Raw genomic sequence first — 17,968 nt, forward strand, 5'->3', positions numbered from 1 at the left:
TGAGCACCCTCAGGGTCTGGAGTGGACTCTTAAGCAGACTCGGGTACTGGAGGGGACTCTGGAGCAAACCTGGGGACTGGAGCCATCTCTAGGCTCTCAACGAGGAAGGGAGTCACCTCTGGACCCTGGATGAGGAAGAGAATCGCCTCTGGACTCGGGACGGGGACTGGATTCGGTTCAGACCAAAAGTCTATCAGCCATAGGTCCTCCATAAGCTCTGGAGAGGACTTAGGCATGGCAGTCATTTTGGCTGAGGGCTCAGGCGTGGTGGCGTCATCTTGACCGAGGGCTCAGACGTGGTGGCGACCATCTTGGGACAAGGCTCAGGAGCGGCGGCCATCTTGAGACGAGGCTCAGGAGCAGCGGCCATCTTGCGACGAGGCTCAGGAGCAGCGGCCATCTTGCGACGAGGCTCTGAAGTGGCGGCCATCTTGCGATGAGGCTCTGAAGTAACGGCCATCTTGCAACGTGGCTCTGAAGTGGCGGCCATCTTGGGACGAGACTCTGGAATGGTAGCCATCTTGGGACGATGCTCTTGGGCTGGCTGGAAAGCATATATGGGAATGAAGCTTTCCCAACATATGGAGATTGCCTCTTTCCAGTTCAGCCCAGCAAGATTGGGGAGTTCCTGGGGGGTTGACATAGTTGGCCCCAATCTTGTACAAAGCCTTGATGTTGTCGTCTTCCAAGAGGCTGGTCTGGAAGAGGAGGCAGAATTTTGAGGTGTAGAAAAACAGATTGCGGCTGGATTGCGCTGCCGACGCGATCTGTCCCACGAAGTCCCACACATTTTTTTCATAGCTGCTAATTTTTAGTAGGTCTGGTCTTCTGTTATGGAACACAGACTAACAACAACGTAGAAATTAATATGAGGCTTTAATGATCATAGCATGGAAGGTAAACAGGCAGGTGAGTAATATAGTCAAAGCAGGATAGTAATAGTGAATGAGAATACTGACAGTTCTTTGTTTTGTAGATGGTTGGAGGAGATTGTAGCTGTGAGCAGCCGAGCACACATTTAGGTGGAGATGGTGGAATGTGGAAGGAGTCCAGGGATTAGAGTCTGACGGGGAAGCCGCTGGAGACACAAAGGATCAGGGAGACGCTGGAGAAAGGTAAGTGCTGACAGGTAAGTGAGTCCATATACAAACAAACGAGACCAGACAATGTGCTAGGGTGAAGCGTGTGCTTAAATGCTGCTGTGCTGATGAGGTGATGGAGATCAGGTGCAGGTGATTGAGTCCGGGGAAGGTGAGATAGATGGTGACCTTGACAGTACTGTATTATCTATATAATTATTCTACTCCTAATCTATTACACATAAGCAATTTTATTATTAAGTATTTAATTTAAATGAACATAAATATATACCCATAATATAAATATATACCCATATATCGATAGATATAGCTTTAAAAATGACTACATGAGGGCTTACATGTTCAAGTCTCTGTATACCTTATTATTAACTATATTAACTAATTTCACAACTTTCACTAGCACTGATACAGCAAGATGTTTTCTTGCTGTGTAATTGCATTTATATACTTCATATTCTTCAATCTCTTTAAGAGACAACTGAATCACGGTGACTCTCGTGAGAAGTGAATCGCAGTTTCTCTTTGTTTCAAGGCATGTGATTGGCTGTTCGCTATACTGATGTCACACTTTCATGTTTACATGCTCCGTTATCTCAGGATCAAAGCCTGAGTTTACAGAGAAAGTTGATGATCAGCATCATGGTACCAACAAAGTTTGATCGTATTAGTTTGGTTTTGTGAACTCAAAACTAATCCCATAACCCTGAGTTTGTTCATGTATGTATGTGAATTTATTCACTCATTTGAATAAATATTTTATTATTATTCTCTTCTGTACACTGAAAAAAACAATTTAATTAATTACACCTTAATGGTCATGTCATAAACAAATCTGGTTGTTAGTGATTACAAAACGAGCTATAGTTTTAGCTATATCAATATATTAGTTTCTAAAAAAATTCTAGGCTTGCATTTGTGCATTTTGCTAAAATGAATATTTACATGCGGCTGGATTTGCTTACTTTAGGCATGCCTCACTTTACATTTTATAAATGAGCTGATAAAAACAAGTTAATTATAGGGTATAACTAAGAAACAGTATGTGTACATAATATTTATCTGTATTTAAATGTAAATCAACAACTTGCCATCAAACAATTAATGAATTAAAAAAAAAAAACATTTACATTGGGAAAAAAATAGATTTGTGCTGCTTGTTCAATTTGATTAAATGAGTTAATGCAATACGGTTCTTGAACATTTTGTAACAACAAATACAGAAATGCAGATCCAGACTGACACAGACATTTGAGCATTATTTAATCTAACATCATCCATTCATGAAGATTAATTTAGTACTTCAGGTAAAGCATGTAATGATAAAGTGTGTACCTTGAATGCAGTATAATTAGCTTTGAAAAAAAGTACTAAATGCATAATTGTACATTATATAAAAAAAAAAGAAAAGTTAAAGTTAAATTAATAAAAATTAATTTACAATGTAGTTTTTCGTTGTTGTTGAATGCCAAGGAGGAGAAAAATCAGTCACATCAGGAAACAAGTCATCTCAACCCAACCCAACTCCATGTACTGTTAAACATGAGAGACAGACGACTAGCACATTGAAGTGGTGGGAAGAACTGTTGATTGAATTCTGACAGCTTGGTGCATCCAGCCTCTTCCACCCCCTCTGGATAATGAAGTGGTGATAAGTTTACCCCAGCCGGACGAAGCCCCATGGGATAGATAATGAGGCCAGTTGTTAATTAATGTAAAGTTCTCCTGGTCTCTGTATGCTCTGTGAATCCCAATTAGTCTGAAGCTTAACAACATGTTGCACTTGATTTTCAGTTCACTTCAAAGCTCAGGATCCTTCTGCTGTTTTCAGAATCCCTGCTTTCTCAAAGTCTTTATACTAAAGGGCACACTGCATGGCATGGAGGAAAGACAGCAATGTGTACACTTCTGCTTAGATGCAACCACTGCTTCCACCACTCCTGTCAAATTATTAAAACAACACTGTGTCCTAACCAGACGAGACAAGCAATTTATCGGCCCACACTAAACGAGAAAATGCTCTGCAACACAACACAAACAAAATCACAGAAATCACAGCCAATCAGAACAGCGTGTGGAAGAGTTCAGTGTTTGTCAAGTTCACAACACTCTGCACAGCATAAAAAAACACATACCAACCTAATGTTATGGCTTTGGATTGCTTCTCCAGACAGCATTCTTTGTTATGGTTTTCCTTGTGGAAAATGAGGAATTTGTTATGTAATATCAGATGTTTCTGAACTTCCAAAATCAGTCTCTCCAAGTAGATGTTGGATGATTAATATACATGAGGAGAGATTTTGGTGTGGGCGGGGCTACACTGCACAACGACTGCAGAAATAGAACCAGTACATTAATAATAGAATATTAACAACCAGAAATTAGGTATGCGTGATATGTGTTGGATTTTACATTATTCATATTTAAAATGTTTTTCTTTTTCTTCTTCTTGGTTTTTAAAATGTTATTTATTCCTATGGTAGCAAAGCTGAATTATCAGCATCATTACTCGCACGATCCTTCAGATATCATTTTAATATGCTGATTTGGTGCTCAAGAAACATTTTTATTATTATCATCAATAGTTTCTTTTGATAGTTTTTTTATTAGTTGTAATATTTTTTTTTTTTTTTCAGGATTCTTTGGTGAACCAAACTTTTGAACATTAGAGTATTTAATGGCAGCACAACAAATGTGGCAGCACAAATCCATCATTTTTTCCCACACCTGATCAGATGTGTATTTCCTGTGACCTAATGCCACAGATATTTAACACGTAGAGATCCTGTGGGGATTTACTTGGCCCAGGATCTTATCATAATGTTTTCATTTTACAGCCAATGAAGTGATTTCCACATATCCTATTGGCAATCTGTCAGGCCTACGCCACAGATCTTATTCTGCAGCGTGTGCAGGTCTCGCTGGCTTCAGAGTTCGCCACCGCTTTGCTTCATTTCTCCCATGGTCAGTGGGGTAAGTCCTGCACTGCAGTAAAGCACCTCAATGACTATGGACCATTAAAGTGCTATTGAGTTTCTGTCAAATCGCCAGCACCTACAATCTCTCACTGTCCCTCCTCTCAGCCCTCTCCATTATCAGGCCCCTCCAGCCAGCATGGCTCAACATCACCATAGACATAGCTAAGATTGCTATAACTTGACAGAGTCTGCATTAGTTTCGGCCATCAAAACCTTGCTTTAGGTCTGTGTAAGGCAGGATGTGATGTATCCTTGTGATTCTGGGCTAACCCATAACCCTACATCAATATAAGCCTTAGCAATTTTGTTCCTCTGGGAGAGATTGGGGACTCAATCTCATATAGTTGCTTGTGAAGACCCTTGTTGTAATTGAATCCTTCTCATAGTGCAGTGGGAAAGGCCCATTCTAGAGAGCAGATAAAGCAGAAATCATTGCTTTCAGAGAGTGAGGTGACCTGGAGAAGAAGTTTGAGTGGGGTCATAACAAGAGGGTCAAGGTTTGGCTGGTTAGCATGATGCCATTACCCCCTGCTGGTAGATACCAGAAGTTCGCCATCTGGTTTTAAAAACTTTCCATATTGTCTGTCTTTTAAAGTGCCTCTATATTATGCTATTTTAAAGGTTCATAATTTTGTTTTCGAGGTCTCCTACAGCAGGATTTCATGCATCCAAGGTCATAAAACACTTTGATTTTCTCATAATATACAATGCACATCATCTAATTTCTCAAAGAGTCTGAAAATGAGTCTTCGAAGATTCGGTCTCTCTAAACTCCTCCTTTCTAAAAGACTACTCTGCTCTGAATGGTCAGATGGCCCAGTCTGTTGTGATTGGTCCAACGCTTATGCTGCATTCACATGGGGCGTTGGTGTTTGTGCTTCTCATTTACTTTGAATGGGTGACGTCATTGTGTTGCCGAACTAAATTGTGGGTTCCGTCGCGTTGCTCTTGGCAGAAGTTGAAGATTTATCAACTTTTCAAGCGCCAACGCAGGCATCAGCCAATCAGATCACAGACGCTAGCCAATTGTAGCCATATGAATTTGGCAACTCGTAAAATGCGTACGATTTAGCAAAAAGCTTAAGAAATCGTACGAGTGAGGTCGTACGAATTAGCCACCTCATAAAATACGTACGGGTTCCGTCGTGTTGCTCTTGGCAGAAGTTGAAGATTTCTCAACTTTTCAAGCGCCAACGCAGGCGTCAGCTAATCAGATCACAGACGCTAGCCATTTGTGTTCATGCAACACCGGAAAGTAAGGTGATTGGCTGTTATAATGACAGTCGCGTCAGTGCAAGCTTCAGACACGCCCTCCGTCAAGCGTTGACGCTGACGCCCCGTGTGAATGCAGCATTAAAGTGCGTGTGGGAAACGAAACGCCCATTACCATATTGTCACGTTCTGTTTGTTTAGTTTCATTTTCATGGAATATTAGTTTGTTTCTCTTCAGTTACTGTTTCCTGTGTTCCTTTGGTCCATTTCTATGGACACTCATTCAATCAGCAAATCTGATCGCACATGAGCTTGTTATCTTTGTATATATAATCCAACGCTATCTCACGACCAATTCGTATGTATTTTACGAGGTGGCTAATTCATACAAATTCATACAACCTCACTCGTACGAATTCATATGATTTGTCTAAACCCAAGTGATGGGTAGGTTTAGGGGCGGGGTTAGGGATAGTTCATTCGTACGAATTCATATGAATTTGGCAACTCGTAAAATGCGTACGATTTAGCAAAAAGCTTAAGAAATCGTACGAGTGAGGTCGTACGAATTAGCCACCTCGTAAAATACATACAAATTGTTTTCAGTTTATATTCCGGTATTGTTTGTGTTGTCGAGTCTACACGCTGTTACGTTGTATATTTTAGTATTATTTATATAGGCTACTATTATAGTATTTTTTTAAATTTTGAATTAATTTGTAGTGTCATATCAGTTTTCATTTTAGTTTAAGCTTAGAAATTGTAACTAATTTTTTAGCTGAGTTTTTATCATTTTAATATTTCTATTAAGCCACAATTTATTTTTATTTCAGTTAGTTGACAAGGCAACATTTCTAATTTTCATTTTGTTTAAGCTTTTAATCATATATTTATAACCATATTTAATAGTTTTATTTAACAACACTGTAGCCGAGCACCTGCTATTAAGATGAATGGGAATGCTAATAACTTTCTCTGGGTATTACAGATCTTCTGAACTCATAACCACAGTATCAAATCATTTTAATGCATTATATCTATACATGCCAAAGATTTACATATTAAAAGAAACTGAATTGTAAGTGAAATATTGACACTCTTCCTTCGTAAATTCCATGAGGAGCATATTCTGTCTTTGTCTAGGCAGAACTAAAGAGAGCTTAATAAAGATGATTAATCAGACATGACGTTGAAGCCAGGCTTCCTCAGGCATTCCCTTGATCAGAGTCTAAACCATGAAACACTGAAATTGCATACATGGTTTTCAGTGCATTTTATCACAGGAAACAATTTGTTCTTTAAAAACTTGGTTGCAGGTAGTGATTCTGAGCATAGATGTAATGGAGAATTTAGAGGCTTCAGTCTGTGATCTGGGGTCCGATTCTCAAACATTTGTTACATCAGCTGATTTGTGGGGCAGCTTGGACCTATTCATCAGGCCCGGCTGTCATTGGGCAATGAATTTATGTTCCTTATCCACATACACTGTCCTGGATTGCATCAATAGTGCTTGGCCTGTCAGTCTTACAGCCCCCATGTGTATCACATCTGCTATTGTTTTTGTTTGTTTGTTTGTTTTTTCCCTAGAAAACTGCACATGATGTGGCATTATTAGACAAAAACACAATATTTACATTAGTTTAATAGCTTATGCACTTAAATCAGTAAGATTTATAAATGTTTTTAAAAATGTCTCTTATGCTCATCAAAGCTGCATTTACAGTATTTGATCAAAAATAAAGACAGTAATATTGGGAAATATTATCACAATTTAAAATTTATGTTCTACTGTAATAATTTTAAAAATGTAATATTTTCCTGTAATGACAAAGCTTTTTTTTTTTTTTTTTTTTTTTTTACCACCATTACTGTCAGTTATCAATTTGATGCATCCTTGCTTAACAAAAAAAAATTCAGAAAATATTTACTGACCCCAAGCTTCTGAATAGTAGTGTATATAATTATATTTTTATTTCAGTTATTGTTGCTATGATGTCTTAATCTTCTAATCTTATATATATATATATGTATATATATATATATATATATATATATATATATATCTTCCATCTTCCATATCTTCCATTTCCGTACCATAATTCATTTTAGGTTTGAAATTTACAACCTGTTTTTCTGCTCTAGGTCAGTTGGGGTAATAACATTGAATGCTTTCATTGGAGCTCACAAATTCTCAATTAACACACGATCGTATGATGAATGCCCTAACATCCCTAGTTCAAACCATTGGACCGCTATCCGAGACACAATATTGGATTGCCCCTTTGGCTTTATGAGACAGGACCTCATTAGCGGCTGGTCTAACGTGACCTTTATGTTGAAGTGTCTGTGATGCACACTTCTATGGCGGTACTCTAATCAACAGGGATTAATAGAGAGCAGCTTTGGAAATTACTGCTGTGGTCCAGTGCTGCTGATGGAGATGTCAGCTATTCTAATGAGCACCGCTGCACTGTCTTTCCTCCTCTAACAGAGACCATACGTGGAATAGGATATAATCTACATCGATCTTTCAATGGCCACCTTCAACACTGGTCATTCTATCCTCAAGTGCTAAGAGGAGAGCACGTATTGATTGTAATAAGGCAGCAGCTTTTGGTCAGGGAGCCATTGCAGGAGAATCCAGTGGAAGGTCTGGCCTTCTTTGTCACATTAAGCCACTCAGTATTGTCTATATCAGGGTATGTAAGTGTTGTAATGTGGTGGAGGAAGAAATCAATGAAAGTATATGTGTGCAGGTGGTAAATCTCTTCTGCTTTAAATGCACACAGAGGGGTGTCGGTGATTCAGTAACCTGAAGACTTAAAAGAAGATTTTAGCTAAAAATGACCCTCATCTCTCTCATGTTGTTCTTAAACCCATATGTATTTTCTGTGGGACACAAAATTAGATGTTTTTGAAGAATCATTACATTGTTCTTGCTCGGCCAAGACCTGCTGAGCTACAAGCAAACAAGCAAGCAAGAAAGAAAGAAAGACTTTTAATATAAAGAATTATATAAAAACTACATATACATTTCTGTCCACCTTATTTTTCAACTTGAAAGTTAGGTATTTCGTGTGAATGTGCGAGACTTCCGATTCATTATTTGTTAAAGGTAAATAACTAGAAGAATATCAAAGTGCAGTAAACAGTAAAACCAGTTTGTTTATGATTACAATAATAAGTTGAAATAATATGATAACGAATACCAGTTTGCAACATCAAGCAGCATAGCAGGCTGCTTTAAATTGCAATTCTGCATTCTGTTTGCTACCGCATTTCAATTTCTGGAATGAAAATTTAAAAATCAATTCAGAATGGTGAACAATTATGCTAGAAGTAGGAGGAATATGACATATACATTGTATAAACTACTGTTATGGTGCTTTTAATGTCATTTTTGTAGCTTGAAAGCCCCTGGTTGCTACAATTTTTCCTTGTATGGCAAGAATTGTGTAAGGATTCTTCAGAAATGTATATTTTTGTGTTTCATGGAAACCAATATATGGGTTTGGAATGACATAAATACCAGAAAATGATTTTTTTTGTTAAAGTAGATTGTGCCCAAGTGAAACAGTCTTTGCTCGGCACAGCATCTCCCTGTGAACATTCCTGGACAAAACAAACAAGGGAAACACATTCTGATCCAACAACGCAGAGTAGATAATTAATTTGATGTGAGGAAGCATCACAATCTGTCAGTTCTTCCATTGACAGCAGCGATGGGGATAAAATTATTCCACAAACAAAGCTGAATATTTTGTCTCAAGAGCCTTTAGATGTTATGCATCTTTTGTAATTGCATTCCGCCGCTGTTTGTGCCTGAAACAAAACAAGATTTATGACAATTGCAGCCGATCAAACATGTATACAAGACGGAAATTAATGGCCGTCTCCTCAAAGTTCATGGCTGATTGTCATTTGTGCTATGGCTCAGAGGTGTGCTGAATGTTAATGAAAAAGTTGATCTGAAACAGAGCGGCTCAGCGGTGCAGGGCAGACACAGACACATGAAAAATGCATGGAGCTCTGTGTGTACCTTCAACTTCACTCATCGGAATTCCACTCCCATTCCAACTGGCCAACAAGCAAGAATATCAATTACATTAGCAATTTGGGTGGTAGCGAGTGAGCGGGTAACCGTTGAGCAGCTCTCGTGAGACACACCGCTCCGAATGCACGCAATGGCCATTCTGAGCACCATACTCAGCAGTCACCTCAGGAAAATGTCCAACTTATTGTGTTAATGGAGACTGAAGTGTTTTCACCAAAGAATATGTTCATTAACACAGTGATTCATGTGGAGAATCAAACATCTCAGTGTGGGTTCCCTCTCTTCACCTCAAATGAATGCCAGTGTCTAACTGGAAACCTGTTACTATTAGCGTACTGCATAATTAACAAATCGGGTCTGTGTGTTTTTCAGGAAAACCCATATATGTGTAATAACGAATGCGACGCTGAAACCGAGGAGCTGGCCCACCCGCCCGAGCTCATGTTTGACTCTGAAGGACGAAACCCCACCACATTCTGGCAGTCGACCTCCTGGAAGAAATATCCAAAGCCCCTTCAGGTCAACATCACACTGTCCTGGAACAAAACAATAGAACTCACAGATGACATTGTCCTTACCTTCGAGTCAGGCCGACCTGAGCAATTAGTCTTGGAGAAGTCACTGGATTACGGTCGTACGTGGCAGCCGTATCAGTTTTATGCAGCTGACTGTTTGGATGCCTTTACTATGGAGCCAAAAGCAGTACATCAGCTGACCCAAAGCAGTATGCTAGAAATCATCTGCACTGAGGTCTATTCAACGGGCTATGTGTGGAAGTACGACAAAACTGTACGTTTTGAGATCAAAGACCGCTTCGCCCTTCTTGCTGGCCCGAGACTGCACAACATGGCTTCTCTGTATGGGCAGCTGGACACCACCAAGAACCTAAGGGATTTCTTCACCCTCACTGACCTTCGCATCAGACTTCTACGGCCTGCCACCGGAGCCACAATGGTGGATGAGAACAACCTCTCTAGATACTTCTACGCCATCTCGGACATCAAAGTGCAGGGCAGGTAAGTTAATGCTTCTTTGAGGCTGAATCTTAATTGAACAGAACATGCCTATCATTGGGTTTCCATCTAAGTATTTTTGCTTCAAACTAAAAATATTGATAATAAAAGAGATATATAAAAAATACTACATGGAAACATCAGTATATAAATTAAATGCAAATAAAATTTGCATTTACAACCTTTATGCATGATTGAGGTGAATTAATTTTGTATTCGTTAAGAAGACAAACTCAATCCAGGCTCATTGGAAAAACTTGTCTCTACCTAAATTTTTGCAAAACCCAAAAAACTTTTTTGCTAAATTCCAAATACTAGTGGCATATAACACTCACAACTTGTATTCTTTTTCACACAAATTATGATTACAGGGACAGATTATGAATTAATAAAGACATTTTGTTAACACTTTACATTAAGGTTCCCTTTGTAAAGGGTTTATAAAGACTAAAAACTTATTTACAAATGCATTATAAGTCGTTGATAAGGAGTTATAACTGCATGAATAAAAAGGGTGACTTTAACGTAATACCTGCCAAATAGTGAGCCATTTTTAACTCACATGTTATAAATGCTTAATAAATGTTTTATTCACACATATTATACTCATGATGCAGCAAAAATATACTGTTATGGTGAGACTGAAGGGTGATTTACTTGTGGTTTTCTCAATAATATCTCATGACTTATGTCACTTTTCTCACTGTTGCTCATCAGACTTTACTCTGTGCATTACCCATGATACTCTGAAAAAAGGTCATGCTCCCTCTCAGAGCAATGTATAAAAACTGATTTCATGTTTGTCAAGATGAAATAATCAAACTTTATTTTGGGAAAAAAAAAAAAAAAAAATACAAGCACAACCATAACTTGATGAGATATTAATAATGAAAAATGTAGTTACATTAGTTACCTGTGAACCCTAATAAAGGGTGAACCATTTATTCATGAGTTATAAACGTTAGTAACCTGTGAAAGTGAACCTTAATGTAAAGTGGAAACACATGAATCATGTCTTTATTTATAACGTTTATAAATCATGAATAAATGGTCCACAGGACTTCACTTTACATTATGGCTCACTTTCACATTACTAACATTTATAAATCATGAATAAATGCGTTCACAGGACTTCACTTTACATTAAGGTTCACTTTCACAAGTTATTAATATTTATAACTCATGAATAAATGGTTCACCCTTCATTAGGGTTCACAGGTAACTAATAATGTATTCACATATTTTATTATTAATATCTCTTAAGTTATGGTTGTGCTTGTATGTTTGTTTGTTTGTTTTTCAAAAAAGTTCATTTCATCTTGATAAACATGAAATCAGTTTTTAAACATTCCTCTGAATAGGCATCATGGCCATTTTTCAGAGTATCATGGGTAACGCACAGAGTAAAGTGTGACGAGCAACAGTGAGAAAAGTGACATAAGTCATGAGATATTATTTGAGAAAACCACAAAAAAAATCATTCTTCAGTCTCACCATAACAGTATATTTTTGATGCATCATGAAATAACCAGAAATCTGGTTCTGAGTAAAATATGTGTGAATAAATAAATTTATTAAACATTTATAACATGCAAGCTCATTATTTGGCAGGTAATACGTTAAAGTTATTCATGCAGTTATAACTGCTTATCAACGACTTATAATGCATTTGTAAATGAGTTATTAGTCATTAACAAACACCTTTATAAACCTTTACAAAGGGAACCTTAATGCAAAGTGTTACCAAAATTTTTTTTGCACAGTTCCATGCATAATATAATGTAATGACCTTAAAACACTTTTACATGATTTGCATGATTTTATATGATGCATGATTCGTAAACAAATACATTTTGACATTTGAATCACATTACCAGCTCCAGCTCCAGCTATATATGATTTTTCTGATGTAGTAAACTTGCTAGGTAGCTCACCTGATAGCATTGTACTTGCGAGGCAGAGCACTTAGGTACAACTCCAGTGAAACATTAATCATGATAAAAAAGCTCAAAGACTTGTTGAAACAAGCTAAAATGTGCTTTTATCTCACGTTTGCTTTTATTAACACTGTCGGTTTTAGGTTTAGGGTTGGGTTTAGTGTAGGAGTGTATATGATAGAGCAATAACCTTTCATTTAACGGATATATCATTTCCAAACTGCAAAAAAAAAAAAAAAAAAAAAAACTTGGTTTTATGAATCTTTGTAAGCACACTTTCAGGATAAAATTATGCCAAGTTTTATGCATGTAGCCGTGGCTCTTTTGCAGGCCTCCACATTGTGTCAAATGACAGAATAAGCATAATGAGTGACCACTCTCATTCTACTCTAAAATTAGAAGTCAAGCTGGATGAGGGACATTGCAATGGGCAATAAAGAAAAAAATGGACCTCAAAGGTCTCATTAAGCTTGCATAAAAAAGCAAAAACTGCAGCTTGACTTCATAATGTCTTCACAAGTCAAATGACGGCACAATAGAAACAAAAACACAGCAGCTGCTCTCCAAATTGGGCCGGAATGGCTCATAAGCAGTTGGTTTATGTGAGAATAACTTGGTTCATAATGATGCATTTGATAGGTCCCTTGTGAATCTAAATGCACAGCTCTAAATTAGGATTCAAAGGACTGCAGTGGTAGATTAGGGCAATTACAGAGTGAGCTAATTGGAAAGAGACTAATCTACTAATTAAGACCATTTACTGCTGATTAAATAATAACCACTGGGGACACATCACCATGCAAGTGTGCCTGTTGGGCGACATTAATATGACTTTGCATCTGTAATGATTACTGAGGGTATTTTATGTAGATGGTGGCGCATGGTTTTTGATCCTTCATAAAGCACACCTTTAGAGTTTAGAGAACACTAGACTGATACATTTCCATTTGGAGACCCATTACACAATATTTCAAACTCATTTTATAGTTCAAAGGAAGTCATATACATGCACGCCACAGTAGACAATACTCCTCTCGTGTCAGGAACTGTCTGCTTATTGAGTTGAATGAGCTGACAAATCTTAAGTTAGGCTTGGGAAATCATGCACATGGTCCACCACTGAGGCATAAATGAACAAAACAAGAAAAAATTTTCACATTTGGTAAATTGTTTGACCTGATGCAGACAGCTTCACTGCAATGTAAACAATACAATGTTAATATATATATATATATTAGATTGTTAATGTTTCACCCAAACATGAAAATTTTGTCACCATTTATTCACCCTCGTATCATTCCAAATATGTACAGTCAAACCAAAAATTATTCAGACATTTTTGATATTTTTTATATATTTTTACTAGTGGGTGCAGGACGCTATAGTTCATTTATGTAAGTGAGGATAGCTAAATAAAGTAAACTGTGACATATTATACCCAAAAATTCTTCATACAGTGGACTACCAGTAAAATCGATAAAAAAAATTGGGAACCAAAAATTATTCAGACACTCTGACCTGACCATGTTTTGCTTAAGTGTTATCTGACATAATTAAGATTATTTTTTTCTGACACAGTTGAACTCTGAGATCTTGTCATATTTTATTACCATTTTTTAAACTATAGTGAATAAACTGTATTAATGAATGAAATGTTCAAGATGTCTGAATAAATTTTGGTTTGACTGTATGTCCAATTCCATTAACAAAATGTATTTTGTCAATGACAGAATTCTGCACACCAGAAAATATATATAAAAAAAAAAAAAAAAAAGGTGGTTCAGGTCGATTGTCAACTTTGAGCAGGCGATCACTTAAAAATATGTTTGTGTAAAAAAAACCTTATAGATATAAGATGAGTTTGTCAGCACCTCTCACGCTGACTTTTGGAACTTAAAACAGAGCAAAGAGGAGATAAGAAGCTGCTCTATGTCTTAATGAAGGCATATTTGGCTTTGATGTGTTGAGAGTCTGTGAGAAGAGGGAGGTATGGAGGTTGTGGTGCTTGATGTTGGGAAGGATCTCCACCTATAGTCTCCTTATGAACTATGTCTTCCACAGTCTAGTCCAAATTAAGTCTTGTGTTCATTAAAAGCTACAATTGAGTCATTATACTTCAAAAACACTGCTTTCTGTTTTCACTCAATAAGACCATAAATGTGATGCATCAATTAAAATATACTGGCAAACCGATTCTGTGATAAAATAGTCAAATTCTTTGATCTTCTCTTTTAACAAGGAGTATGTCATTTGGGTAGCACTTTACAATAAGGTTTCATTAGTTAACATTAGTTAACTACATTAGTTAACATGAACTAACGATGAACAATACTTATACGCACGTCCTGATTTTGTTTTTTTTTGTCCTGAAGTTAGTTTTTTGTCCTGAAGTTAGACGTGATCCTGGGTCAACACATTTTGTCTATCCTGAAACAATATTCCTGTCCGAAAATTTAGTCCCAACCATATACTTACCCCTAAACCTAACCCTACCTATAAGTTATTCCTAAAATTAGAGGAAAATGATAGGTGAATAACACTGATGTAGAAGCACCAAACCCTGATTGTAAGCCTAAACTTGTCATAAACTGTAAACTTGTCCCTCAAATCTGATTGGTTGAATGGAATGTTGATCCAAGAACATGTTGTACTTGGCGAAATCAGGTTCTTCATGCTGGCACAGCATTTATTAATCTTAATGTTAATCTCAACATTTACTAATACATTTTTAAGATCGAAAGTTGTATCTGTTAACATTAGTTAATGCACTGTGAACTAGCATGAACATTTTTCTTAACTAATATTAACAGAGGTTAATAAATACTGTAAGAATTATATTGCTCATATATTGCTCATTGTTAATGTTAGCTAATGCATTAAAGGTGCAATATGTAATATTTTCTGTCCGCTAGAGGTCGCTAGAGGCCTATTCAAAACAAAGGCGTAGCTTGATGACGGCAAGTTTGAGCGCGGAATCTTTGGACATGAGGTTTTCACATCATAGCTGGTAGAAATAATCGGGATAGGACTCGGGAAGAAATTATGTTCATGGATGCGATTATTAACGTTACTGTAGAATGAAGCAGAGCAGGACCGAGTGTTGCGGGCGCTGAACGAGGCCGCTGGAGCGATTGCGCAACACACGCCTCACGAGCAGCGGAACTTTTATTATGCCACAGTCGCCGGCGCTGCTTCCGCTTTTCCGGTCATGAGTATGAGGTAACGCAGCTCTGTTTATCATATTAGATACATTTGAGTGTGTTGAAAATGTTATAACGTTACTCTGTGTGTTCGCTTGGTGGCGGCTGTGAGACACTTGTTGCTCACTGCAGTAAGATAGATCGATTTTAGAATATCATATTGAATGCTGGATGGCTTGTGTTGATAAATGGCATGCAATTACTTTTAAAACGTATTGCATGATGGAGAAAATGCTGTATTACTGTTACTAAAAATAAAGCTGCATCTGATTATGCTATGTTAGCTACTTCACAAAATAGTGTTTTTCTCTGAGGCACGGTAACTCGCAAAAAAAATCAAGAAAATTAGATTACGCAATAAGACTAAACGTGTTTAGTTTTCTGTCTATAAATATATCAAAACAGTTGTTCTCTTGCCTATTAAAACATGTAAATATTAAAGCGTCTGTGGTGTTTCCATGGTTTCTACAAATTAAAACTGGAAACCGAGGGTAACGCGGGTATGACGCAACTGACAGGCGACTCCTCACACGTCCCGGAGCCTTGGTTAAAATTGCAATTTTCTCACGTTTTACAAATAGTTGCAAACATTTGGGATATTGTAAGTACTCAAGTGAACAAAATATATATACACCTTTAACTAATGTTAACAAATGAAAACTTATAGTAAAGTGTTACCCTCTTTTGCCTTATTTCGAAAATTATTCTTTCACATAAAGCAAGAGAACTTCTTTAGGTAGTGGTAAGAAAGGAAACGTGATGTACGTTTCAGCAAACAACTTTTGATTACGATTAAGTAAGTGTTCAATCTGAGGCTTCTGCTTCTTTGCAGTCACCATATTTTGCCATTTATTAGTTCCTGAGGCAAATCAGAGGTGAATACAGACACATCCAATATCTTCTCCTGCCTGTGGGTTTTCAATTCAATTTAATCCCAAAAATTTCTGACACAGAGCAGAATATTACAGAGTAGGTTTTTTGCAGGGTTGTGTAGTTATACACTTGGAAGGGGTTAGTAGTTTTGAAGCAATGCCTCAGAAGTCCCTCTAGCATTCAGAAGAGAGAGATATAGGAGGGAAATTTGATAATACATAATACATACATAAACACGTGCAGTTAGGATTCATAACAGGATCTACAGCTCCATAGTAATGTTATGCTGTAAATTAATTAGCTGTTTTTCATTTACATTCTAATGATAGAAATGAATAAAACTGCAGTCATGTCCTTCAAACATTTTTAAAACTAAGATTGAGTGTGTTAATCTAAACAAGACCCTGAGAATAAAAAATAAGCCCATTAAAACCTGAAAACACAAGAAAAGCATGTTTGCATTAGATTTTGAACTCATCTGGTTGTTCTCCAGTTTTTCCAACAAAACGTAAATGGACATAGACACATTAATTAAATATAATCATGTAAAATCGTGCATGTAAGCACATTATTTATTAAAGTGATAGTTCCCCCAAGAATGAAAATTATGTAATTATGGACTCACCCACTTGTTGTTTCAAAGCTTACTTTCTTCAGTTTATTAAATGAATGAGGGGTTTTCAGTCTTCTAAAAGGATGCAAAAGCAGCATAAAGACTTCTGGAGTCATATGATTCTATATAAGGAATTTTAACTGCTTGATTGTTTACCATTGCGAAATGTAAGCTATATTATCGCCCAACTCTTTTATAAAGTTCAATATATAAGTACATCCAACTATATCTGCATACACACAGTACACTTTACAAAATGTAAACAATATCATCACCTAGCTCTAATCTGTTAAATGCCAGCTATAAGGCAAGAAGATATTAAGATATTCTAAACATCAACATCACGATTTTCTGAAAAGCTGCTTTGAAATTATGTGTATTGTGAAAAGTGTTATACAAATAAATCTGACTTAATCTTATCTTGACAAAGCTGCTTTCTTCAGAAGACTGAAAATAAGTGCACTTGTTCTACAGTTGTTCTCAAAACTTTACATACCCCTTGCAGAATCTGCAAAAATGTTAATAATTTTAATAAAACAAGTGGGATCATAAAAGTTGCATGTTATTTTTTTTGTTTAGTACTGTCTTGAATTAGATATTTCACATAACAGATGTTTACGTATAGTAAACAAGACATTAAAAAAATAGCTGAATTTCTAAGAAAGACTCAGAAGTTTACATATGCTTGATTCTTAATACTGTGTCATTACTATATATATATATATATATATAGTAATGACATATATAAGGGCATGGAAATTAGCTGAGATCCATATATATATATTATATATATATATATGGATCTCACTTAATTTCCATATATATACACCAATCAGGCATAACATCATCAAGTCACTATTTTTATGTTTTGTGATAGTTGTTCACGAGTCCCTTGTTTGTCCTGAGCAGTTAAACTGCCCAATGTGAAAAATCCTCAAAGTCCTCCATATTATTTGGTTTTCCAGCATATTTTGCATATTTGAACCTTTTT

The 17,968-nt window shown here is 36.7% G+C and overlaps 1 protein-coding gene across 2 annotated transcripts in view; it reads left to right on the forward strand.

The window, feature by feature from the left end:
* LOC127504706 (netrin-G1) overlaps positions 1-17,968 on the forward strand; it is a 75,760-nt gene that overhangs the window by 27,443 nt on the left and 30,349 nt on the right. For both annotated transcript variants that reach the window (XM_051879639.1, XM_051879630.1), the window contains exon 3: positions 9,714-10,357. In XM_051879639.1, the coding sequence (XP_051735599.1) occupies positions 9,714-10,357 (644 nt within the window). The remainder of the gene's footprint in view (positions 1-9,713; positions 10,358-17,968) is intronic.

Source organism: Ctenopharyngodon idella, chromosome 2 (assembly GCF_019924925.1).
Source record: "Ctenopharyngodon idella isolate HZGC_01 chromosome 2, HZGC01, whole genome shotgun sequence".
NCBI lineage: Eukaryota > Metazoa > Chordata > Actinopteri > Cypriniformes > Xenocyprididae > Ctenopharyngodon > Ctenopharyngodon idella.